Here is a 20797-nt window from a genome sequence, read left to right as displayed (position 1 = left end):
CAGCGTTCACTGAAATGGACAGGCCGGCTTTCAGGAACAGCTGTTTGGGGTTCCCGGGCCCCTTGGGAAGAAACTCTCTGACTGGGAGCTAAGACAGGGGCGAATAGAAATGTTGGCACGGGTTGGCGGGAAGCGTCAAGTCAGGTGGGCCTGAGGTCGGGGTGCTCTGAGGGGCTTTTGACCCCTGGTCCCAGGGAATGGTTTGCTACCGAATTCACAGGCCAGAAGAAACCTTAGGGAGCATCTTGTCTGTTAAGCGGAGGAGGCCGGAAGTCGAGTGACTTGTACAAAACTGTGGAGTCTTATCATTCTGATGGTTCACGCCCTAGAATTATTTCCACCACGTGTTCGATTTTTGTTCTTCCCAACTGGCTCTCCACTGGCTCCTCCTCTCATCCTGTGGTTGGGGAGCTGGCCCAGGGCGTCTCTCTCCCTGCAGCCAGCCTCCTTCCTGGGAGGCCTAGCTGGGAGGTGGGCTGCGGGGCTGCCCCTGGCCCTGCTGGAAAGCCCTTCGGTGTCGTTCCCTCCTCGCTCCGTATGGTTTCAGCCTCATTGGGCTGGTCACTGGCCCTTGTACTTTCACCTCTGCTGCCCAGACTTAGAGACCCACCTCATCCCACACCCAGCCTCCCCACAAATGCTTCTTTTAATCCCTGGCCTTTGTGTTCTCACAGCCTGGAAGTACCCCACCTCCACCTGTCTGCCTGCCCACCTCTTCTCTCTCAAGACCTGGCATTAACCCCCACCTCTACCACTGGCGTAGAGCCCTACGCCCACTATCCTTAAGGTGACCCTGCACAGGCTTTCCAAAACTAAATCTCAAGCAGAATCAGAGCAGTTGGTGGGTTTGAACTGCCAACCTTGCAGTTAGCAGTTCATGACTTATCCACAGCACCCCCAGAGCTCAGGAAGCCTTGCCTTCACACTGCAAAAACAAAAACAAAAATACCATATTGCCATCGAGTCAATGCTGACTCATAGTGACCCCTAGTGGGTTTCTGAGTCTGTGACTTTTTACGGGAGTAGAAAGCCCAGTCTACCTCCCTTGGAGCTGCCGGTGGTTTCGAACTGCTGACCATGGGGATTGCAGCCCAACGTGTAACCACGATACCACCAGGGCTCCCTAAATTCCACACTCACTGCCATCCAGTCAATGTGGACTCACAGGACAGGGTAGAACGGCCCCTGTGAGTTTCCGAGACGTCACGGAAGTAAAAACCCCCATCTTTCTCCCACATAGTGGCTGGAAGTTTCAGACTGCCGACTCTGCAGTTAGCAGCCCATCCCGTAATCACTACGTCACCAGGGCTCCTCTGGGAGCCTACAAGGGTAATTTTGAGGCTTGAATCAGGAGATGTATGGCAAGTGGTCACCCAAACTGCACGTCTGGTCAGCTAGGAGGCTACCACTCAAACACTGGGGCTGCAGACATCAGAAACCCAGTTTAGCCTGGCAGAGAAGCGAAAGAGGGCGTCCCGAGCCGACTAGTCTGCAGTGCTCCGATGGGCCAGGCTGGGGTCACACCCCAGCTTCTAGGGCTGGGGTGTGGTTAGCCCACCAGCTGGGAAGAAGTTGGATTTCTCCAGAAGAAGGACCGCAGGCACCCACATGACTAATCATGTGGCCTTAGAAAAAACGAAGGTGTCCTCTTTGGGGATGGCCCCAGCCAGGGGGAGGCAGTGTTCGGCTGCCGCTGCAGGCTTCTTATCCCTCAGAGACCACAGGCCCATCCTCCTCAGGAAGTGAGGCCAGACATCCTGCGCCCCTGCATCCGGGTGGCCTGGACAGAAGAGCCCCAGAAAGCAACCTGGCCCTGGCCCCTGCAGCTGAGCTTGCGCAGACTGGCCTCTGGGGGCGTGTTCCTCCATCCGTGCAATGAGCTTGTTGGGAGAGGTGTTGGCTGAGGTCTCTGCCGCCTCTGGCCTTCATTCAGGCCGCATCGAGCGTTCCGTGAGTGCCTCAGGTCTTGGCTGGGTAGGAAGGGGCTGGAGAAGGCCCTGCCATCACCCCCAGTCTCCCCGCTCCCTTACCCCCACTGTGCTGCACCTTCACTTCTGGGATCTGTTACAGGAGCAACGGGTCTGTTATTGTATTTATTGAATTCCGTTCAAATATCCAAAGCAGGTGAGCTGGGTGCTTTCGGTTTCTCTCATTAAATGTTCGCTAAAATGTGCAAATCTTTAAACCAAACACTAAATTCATTACTGTGGAGTAGATTCCACCTTGCGTGTTACAGAGTTAGGACTGCTCCGCACGTAGGGTTTAGTGGCTGTCATCTTTATGGAAGCAGAGAGCCCGGCCTTTCTTCTGTGGCTCTACTGGGGGCAGGCGGGGAGGTTGTTTCAAATCGCCACCCTTTAAGTGAGTATTCAAGCACGAGCTGTTTAAAGGGCACAGACACACCAGCCAGGGAGCTAATCCCTTCTGATCCCTTCTCACCTCTGGGGGCACCACCCCAGCCCCTCCCTCATTGAATGACCATCTTCTCCGTACCAGCTTTGTCCTGACTGCCAGGCTCTCCCCTTCCCAACAGTCCTGTCGCTCTCTGCTTGAAACCTCCAACAATATCCCATCTCAGAGAAAAGAGGTTCAAGAGCCAGAGTAGAATGGTTTTAAAAAACACAAAAGCCTGTATGATTTTCTCTTCCCTCTCGCTGGCCTGACCTCATGTCCAGCTCAACCCACACTGGCTCTGCCTCCTTGCTTCCCAGCCAGGGCACTACCGGGTCTCACCTCCGGGAATGCTCTCCCTGCAGGTCCATCCCCTCAGGGCTCACTTTCTCACCTTCTTCCCGTTGCCGGTCTCTCCAGGAAAGGGACTCTTCTGAGAGAGACCATCCTTCCCGTCCCTGAAGACCCTCAGAGAGCTTCTCTGTGTGCCCCTCTAAGAGAAATGCCACACGTATTTAAGAGAAGTCTGTTTCTCACAATTCCCGAGGCGAGGAGTCCAAACGCAGGGCACCAGCTGTGCTGGGAGGCTCGCTCTGGGTGCGAGGCAGCCTGCGTTTCTTGGCGATCTCCTGTGTGTGGTCTCTAGCTCCTCTTTTTCCCTCGCTCAGTTTATCTCTTAGAAGAGACTTAAGATCCGCCACTCCCAAGTGAGACCATAGCCACGGGTAATGGGGATTAGGGTCCATAGCACATGTTGTGTGGGGACAGTTCGGTGCATCACGCCGCCCCCTGGCTTTGCTGCGCTCTGTCGTGCAGCCCACCACCCGGCAGCTCGCGTGTGTGGGCTGCTGTCGGACTTCCCTGCTGGTAGAGCAGCTCCATCAAACCGGAGCCTAGTCTGCTGTGGTGACCGCTCTCTGTCCACTGCTCCGTGCATACCGGTGCTCACTGACTAAACAACCCAAAGCCCTTACGTTCCTCTGGGGGCTGGATTCCTGTGTGGTGTCTTCTGGAGGTCAGCAGCTTCCCAGCTTGACTTCCTTCCTCAGTGAACAGGGGTCGGGTCCCCTCAGGTCAGGGGAGGGGAGCCTTGGCCTGGCATTGTCACTCACTCTTTTCATTTCATTTTGCTCACTCCCATGAGCCCCCAGTGTGCCAGCGCACAGTGTACCTCGTGAACCAGCGCAGAGTGTACCCCGTGAACCAGCGCACAGTGTACCCAAGAGGGGCATCCCTGCCGTGGCTCTTATTCTTTGCCCTGGGTCGCCAGTCTTCTCCAGAAATGAAGCCGTCTGTGATCTGTGAGAATTTGCCACGGAAATTGGACTGAGCTGTTCCTGTGGGGGCACAGCAGAAGCTGATGGAGGAATGATCCACCTGACACCCTGCAAGCAGCCAGAGGCTACCAAACACTGCCCCTGGGATGGAGGGAAGGCCAGTGGGAAGGGTGAAGCCACCCACCTTGCTATTGGGAGGCTTGGGTTCATGGCTAGTTGCCATCTCAAGATTGCCTTCTAAGACATGAATCCCACGGGACAGGGTGTACATTTGGAAACACCGGCCTGGCTTGCTAAGCATGCCCTCCTATAAAGCTGCAGGTAAAAGGGAGAGGAAGCCACAGAATCCTGGCACGAGTTTCCTTTTTATCCTCAGTGTTAGCGTCATGCTTACTAATTAGCCATTAAGGGCAGCCACCACTTATCTATCAGTTTGTCATACTGCAGTGGCTGGCATGTTGTTCCCCTGATGCTGGAAGCTAGTTCGCTGGTATTTCAAATACCAGCAGGGTCACCCAGGGTGGACAGGTTTCAGCAGAGCTTCAGACTAAGACAGACAAGACAGAAGGACTTGGAGAGATAGTTATACAACATTTTAATTATCCAGTGCAAACACTGTAAAATATAGTGCTGGAAGATGAGCCCCGCAGGTTGGAAGGCACTCAAACTACGGCTGGAGGAGAGCTGCCCCCTCACAGTAGCGTTGACTTCAGTGATGGGGATGGAGTAAAACTTTCAGGACCTTCGTCTGTGGATGTGTCATGACACTGACTGGGAAGAGACAGCTGCACACATCCATTATTAATCAGAATGTGAGACGTACAAAGTTTGAATCTCGGAAAATTGAAAATGAGTTGAGTGAGGACAGATATTCTACGCATTAACGAGGTGAAATGGACAGGTATTTTCCATTCTGAATGGGGCGATCATTTGGTTTACTCTGAAGCAAAATCTCACTGTCATTCAACAGTGGTCGCAGCAGTACCGTGAAGGGAAACTCCCGAAAGTTCAGGCTGAATTCAGAAGAGGACGTGGAACACGAGATGTCTCTGCTGATGTCAGATGGGTCTTGGATGAAAGTAGAGAATGCCAGAAATGTGTTCACTTGTGTTTCATGGATCATGCAAAGGCATTTGACACTGTGGACCTTAATAAACTGTGGATAAGCTTGGGAAGAATGGAAATTCCAGAACATTTCATGGTGCTTGTGTGGAGCTTGTACACGGATCGGGCGGCAGTTGTGGGAACAGAACAAGGGAACACTGCGTGGTTTAAAATCAGGAAAGGTGTGGGTCAGGGTTGTATCCTTTCACCATACTTGTTCGATTTGTGTGGTGAGCAAATCATCAGAGAAGGTGGATTAGATGAAGAATGTGGCATCAGCATTAGAGGAAGGCTTATTAGCAACTTGCAGAATATACATGACACAACTTTGCTTTCTGAAAGCAAGAAGGACGTGAGCACTTGCTGATGAAGATCAAGGATTGCAGCCTTCAGTATGGATTACGACTCAATGTAAAGAAGACCAAAATCCTCACAAGTGGATAGTAGGTCCTCACATGGGGACCAACAGCATGATAAATGGGGTTGAAGTTGTCAAGGATTTTTGTCTTGCTTACATCCACAAGCTAAGCTCATGGAAGCAGCAGTCAAGAGACCAAAAGCTGTATTGAGTTAGGTAAATCTGCTGCACAAGAGCTCTTTTGGGTATTGAAGAGCAATAGGGTATTTGAGCCTAGGGCCTGACCCAAGCCATGGTATTCTCCACTGCATCATATGCCTGTGAAAGTTGGCCATGGAATCAAGAATCAATGCGTTTGATTTGTGTTGTTAGAAAGAATATTGAAAGTACACTGGACTGCTAAAAGGACAAATCGACATCCTGCCTGCCTTGTTTTTTAACATACATTGCACCGAGAAAAGTAACCAAATGCCTCCACGACTCCCCAAGATTCCCGGCTCCCTGCTCCTTTTGGAGGGGACCCTGCAGCCCAGAATCCAGGTCTGGAGGGATTGGATTGGGTTAGAAAAGTCATTTGAATGCAAGACAGCTGCGGTGCGTAGCTCCCTGGTCTTGAGTGCACTGTAGTGCTACAGCCTGCCCGAGCCTCCATTTGCCTGTCTGTGAAGTGGGTTAGCGTGGGTGAAGCCGCTTTACTGCGGCATCACCCGGCTCGTTGGCAGTGGCTGCCAAAGTGACTCCCTGTGGTCCAGGCTGGAGCCTAGGCAAGTTTTTCTATTCTCAGTCTTATTAAAACAGGATTTAATTAAAATGATTATGAAGAGACGGCTGGGGCCTGGGGAGTTTGGAGCAGGCTAACCGCCCTGTCTGTCTCTCCAGCAGACTCCAGCCCACCGGCGCGCCTCCTGGCCACGCGGCCGTGCTGTGGCCCCGGCCCTGATCGGCGGCCGGTCCTGGGTGAGGCGCCACGTTTCCACGCACAGGCCAAGGGCAAGAACGTGCGGCTGGATGGCCACTCGCGCCGGGCGACGCGCCGCAACAGCTTCTGCAACGGCGTCACGTTCACGCAGCGGCCCATCCGGCTGTACGAGCAGGTGCGACTGCGCCTGGTGGCCGTGCGCCCCGGCTGGAGCGGCGCGCTGCGCTTCGGCTTCACGGTACACGACCCGTCGCTCATGAGCGCCCACGACATCCCCAGGTATGCCTGTCCCGACCTCGTCACGAGGCCCGGCTACTGGGCCAAGGCACTGCCCGAGAGCCTGGCGCTGCGGGACACCGTGCTGGCCTACTGGGCGGATCGCCACGGCCGCGTCTTCTACAGCGTCAACGATGGCGAGCCCGTGCTCTTCCACTGCGGCGTGGCCGTGGGCGGCCCGCTCTGGGCGCTCATCGACGTCTACGGCATCACCGACGAGGTGCAGTTGCTCGGTAGGTACCGGGCAGGCGCCGGGTGGGCCTGGGTGTGCATGTCTTTCGTAGGCACAGACATTTAGGGCGATCTTATTTTGCCAGGCATCATTCTAAACGCATTGCGCACGTCGGCTCAGTGATCTTTGTCACCACAGCCCACCCTTCCCATTTGATCTAGGGGCACACGAGGCTTGGAGATGGAGAGGTGCAGTCGCCTGCCCAGCAGTGCAAAACCAGGGTGGGGAGCCCATGCAGGATGGATGCACACTCCAGGAACATTAGGGGACTCCTTGACCTGGTTAATCACACAGTCACACATCCCCTTATCCACTCATCTACCCATCCATCCTTCAGTCCAACCATGCCTGCCCATTGGTTCATCCTGCTCACGTGTTCACTCACTCCTTGATTCGTTCACTCCACCATGGACTTGTTCACTCCTGTATTTCCTCACGGGCTCATCCACGCCCTCGTCACTCAGCTGCCCAACCCGCGCCCTATTTACATCCAAGTGTCTAGCTGTGCAGGTAGTGCGCAGGCAGATGTATCAGAGCCAGGCCTGCCTGTAAGGTGCTCACAGTCTGTTAGGATGAAATCCTGGAGGTGAAAACTCATTGGGGGAGAGGCTTACCACCTTTCTACTGAGGCCTCCTCTTTCTTTCTCTCTCAGTAGTTTTATTGGCATATACTCCATGCAATCCATCGATCACATTGAGAAGAGTTGTGCAGACTCATCACAGGCAATCCATTTTAGAACATTTTCTTCTCGTACTCTGTTGTCACGGGCCATTCCCCCACCGCGTCCTCCCCTGCCGTGCCCCCCTCCAGTTACTGTCTCCCTGAAGTGCAGACGTAAAGGGAAGGGTGAGGAAGGCGTTTGACGGGTTTGCAGATCCGCCGTGACCCCCAGAAGTTCCCTCCAGCCCCTTCTGTGGAAACCACCTCTCCTCCAAAGCTGGCTGCTGGTCTGGGTTTTCACCATTAGTTTGGCCGGTTCTTGAAGTCACACAACTGCACTCAGACAGTGCATATGCATTTGCACCTGGCTTCTTTCGCTCAGCCTATTTTGAGAGAGACATTGCTGTTCATCGGTGGTTTGTTCCTTCTCCTTGCTGAGTACTATCTCCTGAGACGTCCCTGGATGGTGCAAATGGTTAATGCACCGACAACTGCTAACCGAAGGTTAGAAGCTCCAATCCACCCAGAGATACTTTGGGAAAAAGCCTGGTGATCTCTTTCTGCAAAACTAGCCACCATGCAATCACTGTGGTCACTTTGACCAGCATCGACTCCATCCGAACTGGCAGTATTCCATGATGTGACATGAGAGCTTGTATGAACCTTTGGGCTGCTTCAGCGTTTTCCATCCTGCTTGAGAGGGAAAGGCCTGGCGTGGTCTCCTCCCCTTCCCCGCCCTCCTCGGCCACCTGCCCACCACAGCACCAGGCAGGCAGGGACTTCGGAGTCTGGGCTGTGTTCCTCCAGATCCCCCCAGAAGTAGGAAATCCACAGAGCTTCAGAGCGAGGAGTCACCCAGACCCTCATCCCAAGACCCCTCCAGTTGCCAGCTGCATTGCCAGGCCAGGTGACTGGATCTGTCGGTGCCCTGCATATTCATCTGTAAGCGGGGTGTTGCAAGGTTACGTTGCAAGGTCACGTGAGCAGATATATGAAAGGGATGCGACCTGAGACTCGAAACACAGGGACGAAATTCTCATAGAAATCACTGCTAAAACGTAACACGTCCCGGTCTGTCTGTTCATGAGCCACAGCCTGTGTCCAAGGGGAAGCCTGACTGGGGCATCTTAGCCATGTCCCCCGCTCTTTCCAGAGAATGGTCTTGGTGTGTCCTGGCTCTGCTGTCTCTCATTCCTGAAGCATTTTTCTTCTTTCCAACACACCTCCTTCACCTGCTCCCTCAGACAGCCCATCTCTGGATAAGAGCCAAGAAACTCAGCCACTTCATAATCAGCTCAAGTGGAGTCAGGTCGTTTTGGTTTTTCTTTTCAAAAATACAAATGGGAAGCAGCCTTTGACGATGTAGTGAAACAGAACAAACCTGGAGACATGGACCCTTCCCCGTTCAGGCAACATCTCATCCACTTGGTTCCTCAGCGACCGTCCCTTGGCCCGACCACATCCCACATGCCTTGGTGGAAAGAGAAAGGCAGCTAGTCCACGGGGACTTCAGTGCCCCTTGGGGTGGGAGACGGGCGGGCAGCGGGGGGAAGGTTCTGGGCTTCCCTGAGCCTCCGCTTCCTTGTCTGCATAGAGGCCCCATCACTTGGCGGGCAGCACTCTGCAGGGCCACATGTACAACAGTGGGGGACACTACCCTGTCTGCACTGTGAGGGAACTGACTTCATGGCACACCACAGCCATAGGACGAGGGGCACAGTGGATGTACAAGGCGGGAGGTAAGCAGGCAGAGCGCACTTCAGATCATGGATGAATTTCACTCCCTTCTGTATGGCTCTATGAGTTATCTTTTCAATCTGGATGTAAAGAGCTTGTGTTGCTTTTGCAATCCGAGCAATACGGCTGTTTTCCTATCTGAAGCTATCCGAGCGGCAGTTTCTGGCACAGAAGTATGGTCAATGTTGGTTTCTTCTTTCTTTGGTTGCAGCCAGGTAGAGGGGGATGAAAGGGGATTTTTTTTCTTCCTCCCACCTCCCAATGATCAACTGTGATTTATAGGCAGCAGGGAAATGTGCTAATAAACATGAGAAGAAAGCTAAGCAGTTGTGACTGTATTGTTTGAGTCGAGACAATCGGTATCCTGCTGTCCCCGCGCAAGAGGAGGCAACTTGAGAAGCACAGAATTCCTGAGGGAGCTTGGTCTCTCCCGGGTGAGCGGTGTTGTCCAGGCTACCTAGCATGGTACATGTGCCCATGTTACCCAGAATCCTCTGGCCTCCTCCTCACCAAGAACCAGCTGTGAAATTCCAGAATGGACTTGGACATACCCTGGTGGCCCTCATCCTTGGCCACCACTTCCCAGACACCACTGAGTGAAGCCCGACAACCAGCAAACAGTCTGGGATGTGGCTGCTCCTGTTAGTGGTGGCCCTGGACTCATAGTGACCCCATGCTCACCAAATGCTGACTTGTGATCCATGGGGTTTTCACTGGCTAATTTGGGGATGTAGATCACCAGGCCTTTCTTCCTAGTCTGTCTAAATCTGGAAGTACCCCTAAAACCTGTACAACATCATAGGAACACTCAGACTTCCCGTGGCAGATGGCTGGTGGCAGCGCATTGGCTGGGAATTGAACCCAGGTCTCCTCTGTGGAAGGTGAGAGTTCTTCCACTGAGCCACCACTGCTTCTCATGGCATCTGGTTAAGGTCGTCAAGTTTAGAAACCAAAGCACAGGTTGCCTAGTTAAATTTTAATTTAAATAAACAAATAATGTTTCAGTCCAAGGAAATGGTGCTGCCAGGTAAGCACTGAACTGCTAACTAACTACAAGGTGAGTGGTTCAAGTCCACCAACCACTCCTCAGGAGAATGATGAAGCTGTCTGCTCCTATAAAGATTCACAGCTTCAGAAAACCTAGATAGGATCCTTGAGTCAAAAATTGATTTGATGGCAGTAGGCTATATCCCATGTAATCTTTGGTACACATTTATACTGGAAATGTGTTGTTTACCTGAAATGCAGTTTTAACTAGGTGTCCCGTATGTCATCTGGCAACCAAATGTCTGGGGAGCATCCTCCCGACCTCTGCTGGCACATGTCTGGCTCTATCATTGTTCCCAAGTGAGTGTCCCCCCCTGGTGAACTGAGCCGTTTCTGAGCCCAGGTTTGGCTAGGTCATGTGAGTCTCTCAGGCTCAAGGCTCGGTCTGCTTCACCCAGCAAGTCCTTCCTTTGCAGAGCTTGTGTGTTCTGACCTCGCACTGTCTCAATGCCCCCGGGCACCTCCAGGATGCCCGGTGTCATAGCCCTCTCCTGGGACCTGCAAGCCCTTGAAGGCTTCGTCTGTGCCCAAGGCAGGTCATTGAACCTGAGGCCAGAAAAATTGGGGTTGCATGTGACAGAAACCCAGTTGGATCTTTCCTAAGCAAAACAAGAGAACTCCTCGATAGACTCATTCCACTCACTGCCGGCAAGCCTGGTCCAATTCACTGCGACCATATAAGACAGACCAGAACTGCCCCTGTGGGTTCCCAGACGGTAACTCTTTATAAGAGTAAAAGCCTCATCTTTCTCCCTCTGAGGGGCTGATGGAAACTGACCTTGTGGTTTGCAGCCCAATGAGTAACCACTATGCCACCAGGACTGTGAGTACTCAGATATTCCAGGGAGTGGCTACCAGTAAGCCTGGCTTTGAGGCAGGCCCAAGCATCACCTGGAACATCAGCCTGTCTCCATTTCTTTCTCTGCACTCTTCTCTGTTGGCATCATCCTCAGCCCAGCATCCCCTTTGGGCTGGCAGAAAAAACACCAGCACCTCCAGGCCCACTTCCTTCCAGCTTAGCAGACCCAGCAGAAGGAGAGCGCCATCCCCGAAAACCAGAAACCCCACACTCAGTGCCATCGAGTCAGTGCTGACTCCTTCTGACCCGCTGTGGGTTTCCGAGACTGAAACTGTTGAGGGGAGTAGAAAGCCCAATCTTTCCCCACGGAGCTGATGGTTTCCAACTGCTGCCCGTGGGTCACAGCCCAGTGTACGCATCACCAGTACACGGCCAGGGCTCCTGAAAGACCTAGCTAAAGGGGAAAAGTGGCCTCGTGGATCTGCTCGGGTCACACACCGCCTCTGAGTCCATCCCTGTAGCCAAGAGGATGACATTAACTGATTGACGAGGTTCAACAACACGCCCCCCTTGCCATCAACCCACTCCCACTCGGGGGAGCCTGTGCCTGAGAGCAGAGCTGCGCACCTTCCATTAGAAAACCACCAGGCCTTTCTTCCCAGGGCCTTTGGCTCTGTTCAAATCCCGGCATTCAGTAGCCTTCACGGGCTCGCGTGCAGTTGCGGTTACCGAGGGTTTGTCCCAGACCGGCAGACGGTGCCCAGCAGCCCACCCTGACAGTAAGGCACCCGGTTGGCTTTTTCAGCCTGAAGCAAGCTCCCATCCATGGTGGCTGGTCCGGCCAGTCAGGGGCGCTCCTAAAGGCCCCTCTGTGCCAGGCACAGGGCACCATCTACTGTGAGTGCACAGTTCTGCCACGGATCCATCCGCAGGGGCCCGTGGGAGGGCTGGTGGATCCCCACTTGGCAGGTGAGGTCATACTGCCAGGACTGGCTAGTGTCTGTCTGCCCTGGCCAATGGAAGGTGGCATGCAGAGAGGTGTGGGCCTGGCGCCCCACCAGCCTGGGGTTACTTCCAGCATGCCCGAGCCAACATTGCACACCCCCTCCCCTGGCCCCTCCCTCCCTCCTCGGTGTCTCCCTGCTCTGCCTCCTCTCTGCAGCGTGGAGGAAAGGGCTCTGCTCCTCCCTCGCCCCGTTCATGGGCATTGCTGGCATCCTGAGCCACCGCCACCACTGCCGCCCCTTTATCCTGCCTCACTGGCTCCTCCCCGCAGAACTGTTTCCATGAACATAAAGTCTGACACACACACACATGCAGCTGTCATCCCATTCCTCAGCTCCCCATCAGAGCCCAACCTTCTCAGAAGTATCCTCTGTCCACCTGCTCCACTTCCTCCAGGAGATCCTGTCGGGCATCCACCCCACCACCTCACTCAGCCTTCAACTCCATACCCCTAAACCCAGAGCTCCGGCCTCTCTCTTCCGGCACAGTGGACCTTCGTGGGGTGGAGGTCTGGTTTGGCCACTCCTCCTCTTTGGCCTCCTTGCTGGCCCTCCCACTTACCTATTTGTCCCCCCACTGCTGTCTGCTCCCCTATGTGAAGGCCCTGGGAGTCTGTCCCAGGCTCCCTTCTGTCTGTCACCTCTCACTTCTCTTAGGCCGATGCTAAACTGTGATGCAGCAAGTATGTGGAATATGGGTGCGTGCTTTAGCACATGGTCACAAAGTCAAACCACTGCTCTCTAGTTTCCCTGATTCTCCAAAGGCCCTCACTGGGTCCCCAATCCCATTTCGTAAACTGCTGGCTCCCAATCCCATATCCCTGGTCCTGCTGCCGCCCTGAATCCCAGCCTTCCACGCCCCACCCACTCAGCTTCTCCTCCTGGCTCTGAGTCGCCCCACACGGGACACACTCAGGGAACTCCCACCTGCCCCGCATTCACGTGGCCCCATCCGCTTGGTTGAGCAGTCCGAAAACTCGGGCAATATCCTCGAGTCTCCTTCCCTCACTCAATGCCATGCTGTCTGTAAGGCCAGTCGTCTCTTCCGCCGGGACCCGTCCCCAATCAGTCCTTTGCAAACAGTGAAGTGACGGGTGGGCCGGTTCCTTCTGCCTCCAGTTCATCCTCACGTAAAGATGGTTCCTCTTGGGATATATATTCTGCTGTACTTCTGACCCCAGATAACTCTGGCCTAAGAGAGAGGAGGGTGGGAGTGTGGACTGGAAGGACGGCAATCCCAGGCCCAACACTGGGCCTGGAGGTAACTAGAGAAACCTGCCCCAACCATCCCTGGAGCTGCCGCTGTGTGAGGGTGCTGGGGTATTGGAGGGAGGGAGGCAGGGAGAGAAGAAGGGGGTTCCTGATGAGCCCTCCCTTCCAGAGGCCGCATAAGGGGCCCTGAACTTGAAACTCCACGGAGCCACTTAACCTGAGGCTGCATCCAAGTGCTGGGCTGCCCTAACAAGGGTTGCAAGGAGGCACCTGGATTTTAGAGGCAGAATTGCTAATGGTCAGTGGCGCCTGGCCTCAGAGCTGCACAGCCTGGGTTGGAATATAATTTGTCACCCCTGCCTACATAGCCCACGTCACCTCTCAGAGTTCCCGTTTACCTCCCCCCCCCATTTACCCCCCCCCCCCCCAAACTACAAAATGTGCCTGTTTCCAGAGCCTCGTGGAAGAGTAGTGAAGATTGAACGGGGTTAATTATGCACCTTTGAGCAGGGGAATCTCAAGTGTAGGCCTAGGCCAGCACTGGGCCACCTGAGGCCTCTTTTCTCGGGGACAGGGCCTGGTGGGAATGAAGTGGGGGAGAGCCAGCTTTTGCTGAGGTACCAGGCACCGGGCTAAGTCATGTCATGTTCGTTGTAAGGCCAGCCCTACAAACCCAGCACGCCCGGTGCTGGCTGGGCTTCACACACGCCCTTTTCTTCCTGCAGTGCCCACACTCCACTCTCGCCCGGCAGCCGTGGCGGCCCTCGTGCCTGATCCCTGTGTTACCCTGTCAGAGCAGCCTTTCCTGACCCCTCACAGGTCTGACTTCTGACCAAGTCCCCCTTTTACACTAGGAGAGCTCCAGCCTGCCCTTCCCAGCTGGGAAGGTGGACTCCCTCACTTATCTCTTGGTGCCTGGGTGTCCCCGTGCTAAGATGGCCCCGTCTTACAGGGCCATGTCGGCTGGGCCATGGCTCTTCCTGGCCCCCAGGAGACCTGGGACGCCACCAAGCTGAACTTCACCAGAGCTGGCCTCTCTGCTGGCATGGGCCAGGAACACAGCCCAGGTCTGTCTGTCCGCCTCTGCTCACCCGGTGCCAGCTCAGGATTTTGAGGTTTAGCGGCGAAGGAACCGTGTGGGAATAGTCCATGTTTGCAGCACGGCACTTGCCCTGCCCTGCGTTACACCTTTGCATGGTCGGAGGTCGTTTTCATAATACAAGGGCATCACTGTCACGCTCATTGTGAGGAGGAGGACGCAGAGGCTCCCTGAGGTGACACGCTTTGAGCGCAGGTCACACAGCCAGGAAGGGCTTGAACCAGTCTGCCCGCCTCCACAGTCCGTACCCTTAGAATACTACCCTAAAGGGTGGGCTCCTTTGGACGACCAAAGGGACAAGGAGGAGGGGTGTTGGGGTGGATGGCACAGGTGGAGTGTGTTGGCAAGAGCAGGGCCCAGGGCCAGCTGAGACCAATGGCTTTGGGTTGGCCTGGGCAGGCCACCTCTGGATGGGGCCGGAAGCCCAAGGGAAAGTGCATTGTACCAAGGGACAAAATCCTCTGGGCTCCCGGACACACCCCTGAGTCTGAGATTACTCCCCAACTCCTGCCCTTAAAAAAAAAATTATTTGAAAAAAAAAATTTATTTGAAAGAACGTTCTCAGAGTAGTGCCTGGTTCCACCCTGTAGACACATTTTTACATAACAATAGTTGTACATCCCTCAGTGTGTCTGCACTCTTGGCGCATCCTCCCTTCAGGGGTTCCCCATGATCCTTCCTTCGATTTCTTGCCCTTCTGACCTTCTGAGTTTTGTCTGGAGGTAGGGCTGCCCTTCTTGCCCCTTGTGGTTGAACAAGCCAATCTGTGCTTGAAGTACAGCCAGATGCTTCTTCAAATCAAGGATGGTGAGACTGCATCGTACATAATTGGGACGTGTTATCAAGAAAGGTCCCAAACTCTAAAACCAAACCCACTGCCATCAAGTAGATTACAACTCGTAGCACCCTATAGGACGGGGTAGAACTGTCCCTGTGGGTTTCTGAGACTGTAACTCTTTCCAGGTGTAGAAAGCCTTATCTTTTTCCCATGGAGTTGCTGTTGATTTTGAACTTCAGACCTTGAGGTTCGCAGACCAATGTGTAACCACTGTACCACCGAGAGACCAGTCGCTGGCTCAGCGAAAAAGAGGACCCATAAGAAGCGAACTGACACAGTGGTTACAACAATGAGCTCAAACTGTAACAGTGACGAGGGTGGCGCGGGACCTGGCAACATTGTGCTCTGTCGCACAGCCGGGCGAAATGAGTTGGAACTGACTAGAAGGCACCCAACAAAAACGGTTGGTTATTGAGAAGCACATTCCTCACAAGCATTACTATTTCTTTATTGGTCTGCTTGTTGTCTGGTGATCCCTGGGGCACAGAGGTCCTGCCAACTGCCCTCAGGGCAGTAAGCCTGGGCATTTCTATTATTTTGACTCTGGTCCTACATGATTCTCCCAATCTGTCCAGGGCCTTCTGTGGGCATGATCAGAGTGGTCAGTACTGACAGCTGGGCACCATCTGGTTCTTCTGGCCACAGGGTAGTGGAGGGTGTGGTCCTTTTTTTCTTTTTATTGTGATTTGGGTGGAAGTTTACCAATTGATCATTCACTAACACGTAATTGATTTCCTGGCATGTATTGCAATCCTTGCAATATTCTTCCCATGTCCTCCCTGTATTTACTGTTTCTACCCACCTCATTCCTCTCCCCAGCCTGCCTCAGCTTTATCCATGCGCTGATGCTGCCCTTCTGCCTTCTGACGGTCCTGGGGCTGCGTGTCACTACTTCTCAGTGGGCGGTGCCTCCCTGGGGCTGTCCCCTCTGTAGGCCTGTAGTTTGGTTGAAGTTGAACCACAGGACATGTTCAGTTCCAGGCAGGACCAGTGAGGTTCTGAAATACCCTTTTTAAAAGGTCCTGGTTCACTCTGTTTATACACATGCTTTTCGTGTGTGTGTGTGTGTGTGTGTGTGTGTGTGTGTGTGTGTGTGTGAACTTATAAAATCAACACGTCCGATCAGAGAAAAACGGTAAAATCAGAAAACTTCAAAGAAACCAATTTAAATCATCAGTCACCCATGCATGTGTTTCCCACAAAATTAGAATCAAACCTGTTTTGCATCATCTTTTGCTCAATTAATCATTTAGCGACACCATTTTTCCACATTGTTAAATATTCTTTGAAAATCTGAGTTTTAAAAAAATAGCACTTGGAATTTTCTGTTAAAATTCTGAAGTATACATATTGTAGGAAAAAGTGGTAATCAGAAAACCTTGTCATCCACCAGCCTGTGCGATCACGAGGTGTCGAAGGGATCAGGTATAAGGCATCATCAGAACAAAAAAATCTTACCATAGTGAATGATGGGGGGAGTTCGGAGTGGAGATCCAAAGCCCATTAGTAGGCCACTGGAGATCCCCTTGCAGAGGGGTCTCGGAGAAGAGACGAGCCAGTCAGGGGGCAATGTAGCAATGATGAAAAATACAACTTTCCTCTAGTTCCTAAATGCTTCCTCCCTGTTCCCACTATCATGACACGAATTCTACCTTGCAAGTCTGGCTAGACCAGAGGATGCACACTGGTACAGATAGGAACTGGAAATACAGGGCGGATAATCCCTTCATGACCAGTGGTGTGAGTGGCGATACAGGGAGGGTAGAGGGAGAGTGGGTAGGAAAAAGGGAACCGGTTACAAGGAACTATATGTGACCTCCTCCCTGGGGGACGGACAACAGAAAAGTGGGTGAAGGGAGACATCAGACAGGGCAAGATATGACAAAATAATAATTTATAAACTATCAAGGGCTCATGAGGGAGGGGGGAGCGGGAAGGGAGGGGAAAAATGAGGACCTAATGCCGGGGGCTTAAGTGGAGAGGAAATGTTTTGAGAATGATGAGGGCAATGAATGTACAAATGCGGTTTGCACAACTGATGTATGTATGGATTGTGATGAGTGTTGTATGAGCCCCTAATAAAATGATTAAAAATAAATAAAACCTTGTCATCACCTCACACCTGAGAGCTGGTTTCCATTAGCATTTTAGTCTACCTTTCCAGAACGTTCTCCTTAGGGCCATAAATAGTGATGTACACAGATGCACACGTACACCTAAGATACGCACGTACACCTAAACATACTTATTTTTAAAGAACCACATTGAAATGGCCTGAACCTCTGGCATCTCCCCGTCAACATACAGCTGCAACCTTTGTTGAATGACCATCACCAAAATTTACCTTGCATGTGATATTGATATTGTTCTGTAATTTGAGCATTCTGTTGGTCACTTTTCTTTGGAATGGTACAAATCTGGGTCTCTTCCAGTCAGCTGGGTAGTTTCTTCCAAATTTCCTGTAAAATTTGGACCAGTGAGTGTTTCCGGTATCTCATCAACCTGTTGGAAGTTCAATTCCTAGAGCCTCGTTTGTAGTACTGCTTTAAGTGCCACTTCGACCTTCCACCATTCCCAATGGCTCTTGCTCACATGCTACCTCCTCGAGTGTGTTCTTTTTGGTTTTTCAACTCTAGGTCTTTGAACATTTCATTTTAAGATTTTGCTTCGTCTTCTCGCGCTGCCCTTTGAAGTTTTCTGTTCAGCTCTCTGACTTCATCATGTCTTCCATTTGCCTCCGCTCCGCTATGATGAAGAGCAAGTGTCAGTCTCTCCTGACAGCCACACTCATCTTTTCCATCTTTCCTGTCTCGTGAAAGACCTCTTGCCTTCTTCTGTGTGGTGTTCTTGATGTCACCCACAGCTCATCAGGTCTCCATTACTGTTTAATGCATCAAATATATCCTTGAGATGTTCTTGGCATTCAAGTGGGGCAGATTCAAGGTCGTATTTTGGCTCTCATGGACTTGTTATGATTTTCTTCAGCCTCAACCTGTACTTACATATGAGCAATTAATGGTCTGTTCCTGTCAGCCCGTGGCCTGGTTTTAGCTGCCGATATTGAACTTCTTTCTCCAGCAGCTCGTTCCACAGATGTAGTCAATTTAATTTCTGTGTATTCCGTCTGGAGAAGCCCATGTGTATAATCACTTTGTGTGATCTTGAAAAAAGGTTTTTTAATCATTTTATTGGGGGCTCATACAACTCTTACCACAATCTATCCATCCATCATGTGTCAAGCACATTTGTACATGTATTGCCATATCATTCTCAAAACATTTGTTTTTTACTTGAACCCTTGGTATAAGCTCATTTTCCCCTCCTTCCCTGCCCCCTCCCTCAAAAAAACCTTGATGATTTATAAATTACTATTATTTTGTCATGTTTTATACTGTCCGACATCTCCCTTCACCCACTTTGAAGAAAGGTTTTTGTGATGAAGTCATTGGTCTTCGAATTTATAACATGCCATCTCCAGCTTCATTTCTATCACCAAGGCCATAGTTTCCAACTACTGTCCTTCCTCGGTTTCTAACTTTCTCATTCCAGTTGCCAGTAGTTATCAATGCATCTTGACTGCATATCTGATCAATTTCAGACGAGATGGTCGGATTCTTCAGCTTCATTATTAGCTTTGATGCTCGGTGCATACATTTGAATAGTAGTGGTATTGATTAGATTTCCCTGAATTCTGATAGACACAATCCTATCATAGACAGCATTGTACTTCAAGATAGATCTTGAAATGCACTTTTTGACAGTGAATACAAGCCATTCCTCTTTTTATTCCAGAAGAGCAAACCATTGTTTTCTAAATAGCCAATACTGGTCTACCTCAACTCACTGATGCTTAGAATGTCCATTTTTGTGTGTTCCATTTCCTTTCAAAACCGCAAGTTTCCTACATTCGTACTCTGTACATTCCAAGTTCTGATTCTTGATGTTTGCAGCAGTTCCTTCTCATTTTGAGTTGTGCCCCGTCAACAAACGATAGCTCCAATAACTTACTCCACCCACGTCAGTATGGTCAACTCCTCTCTGACAAGCGGCCACATTTCCACAGCTTCCCCTTCTGAGGGGCTCATCTTCTGGCACTCTGGCAGTGTGCTGCCTTTTATGAGGTCTTCAGTGTCTGACCAAGTTTTGATTCTGTCCTTGAGTTTTCAGTGGCTAATTCCTCAGTAGACGGCACACCCTTCTTCATAGTCTGTTCTCAGCCTGGAAGCTCCACTGAACCCTGTTCACTGGGGTGACCCTGCTGGCATTTGAAATACTAGTGACATAGCTTCTAGCATCACAGCCACACAGGCCACAGTGTGACAAACAAGATTGACCATTGAGTAATAATTGTTGGATCTAGGTAACTAGTTGTATTGTGTAGGATTATACATTTTCTCTGGCAGACAGGTGTGTGAGGCAGTATCAGATCCTGGATGACCCGCTTGCAAGCTCTGCCCGTGGGGGTGGGGTGTCTGGGTAAGTAGGTAACAGGCTTCCACCAGAGACTGAAAAAGTATGTTCCAGATCAATTTTATATTTGGGAAACGAGAGGAAAAAAAATCTTGTGATGATATAAATTACAGAATGGTACATTTAACAAAATCTTGGCAGGAGGGGCCTGGTTTGAAGAGTCTGAGAAACACTTTTGTTCAGGCTTTGTTTACTTATGGTTAACACAAATATTTTTCTTATCGCTAAACCATCTTCAAAACAGCTTTAATAACTGGGATGTTTGTGTCTTCCCCGGGATGGTTCTCTTATCACTGTCTCTTCTGGATCCCTCACTCACTGACTGCCTCAAAAAAGAACAATGAAGGCCGTTTGCCAGTTTGCTGAGTTCTGAGAGCACTGTAGTGGGTAGACTGGCACCAACCCAGCCTCCATGCAAACATCTAAACCATAAGAACACTTTTCCCTGCCCCAAAAAATAATTCCAAAATGTAATCATGACTCTCAACTTTTCTGAAACTCCCCTTGGTTTTCTGGTCTAGAGAATGGGTCTGCCCCTTGCACAAACCTCCTTCTGTGTTGCCTTTCAAATCCCTGCTGGCTCAGATGTAGTGTTCTGTGCTATGGGCTTAGCAGAGGGAGCCCCAGCCAGTCCCTACCGTTGTCCAGAAGCAACATGGGCTATGCAGCTTTTGGACTGTGCCACTTATGTGCTGTGACCTTGGGCACAGAACCTGGCCACCCTGTTCAACTTCCCACTTAGCTAAATGGCCTGTCCTAACAGTGCCCAGGCATCACAGGATTGTGGCAAAGGTTGAATGAGCTAGTGTGTGTGTATTTAGAATAATACCTATCATCTAAGAAGGCCTTACATACAAAGTTTATTGGAACTTAGGTTCTGGTTGGGGAGCCAGATGATAGCATGAAGGTATGAAAATCTAAGGGAGGGGGAGGAGGAGGAGAAAGGGGGACAGGAGGGGAGAGGGTGAGAATGCCAAAGGTGGGGGAGAGAGAGAAAAGGCAGGCAGAGAAGAAGTCGTGAAGGGAGGGGGAAATCAGAGGAAGGGGAGGTGAGAGAAAGCCTTCTGTGCCCAACCTGATAAAGAGAGTAGCTCAAGTCAAGGCTGTGCTTAACCAAATCTGCGCAGCTGAGGTCCATGGAGGAGTCCCGGGCGTGGCTCCCAGGTTTTTAAAAATAGGAAAGCTTGGCCTTCGAATTCACTGAGGCTTCTCGGAAGAGAGGCCCTCTAGACTCACAGCCACTGAAAACCCTCAGGGGAAGGCAGGTGTGCTCTGAGACACCTGAGGTCACACTGGTTGGAAGCGGGTGGAGGGAGGTGTGGGTGTGTGTGGGTGTGTGTGTAAAACAAGTACATAAATGCTGGTGAGAAGGG

General features: G+C 51.6%; 1 protein-coding gene across 1 annotated transcript in view; it reads left to right on the top strand.

The window, feature by feature from the left end:
- The window catches only part of NEURL1B (neuralized E3 ubiquitin protein ligase 1B), a 28079-nt gene that overhangs the window by 3939 nt on the left and 3343 nt on the right, over positions 1-20797 (top strand). Inside the window, exon 2 of the mRNA XM_045284691.1 lies at positions 6013-6558. Coding sequence (XP_045140626.1) covers positions 6013-6558 — 546 coding nt within the window. The remainder of the gene's footprint in view (positions 1-6012; positions 6559-20797) is intronic.

This window comes from Echinops telfairi, unplaced genomic scaffold (genome assembly GCF_000313985.2).
Source record: "Echinops telfairi isolate 266 unplaced genomic scaffold, ASM31398v2 ScPeMD7_7469;HRSCAF=8507_0, whole genome shotgun sequence".
NCBI lineage: Eukaryota > Metazoa > Chordata > Mammalia > Afrosoricida > Tenrecidae > Echinops > Echinops telfairi.
The sequence above is the reverse complement of the archived record's forward strand: the minus strand, read 5'-3'. Positions and strand labels throughout refer to the sequence as shown.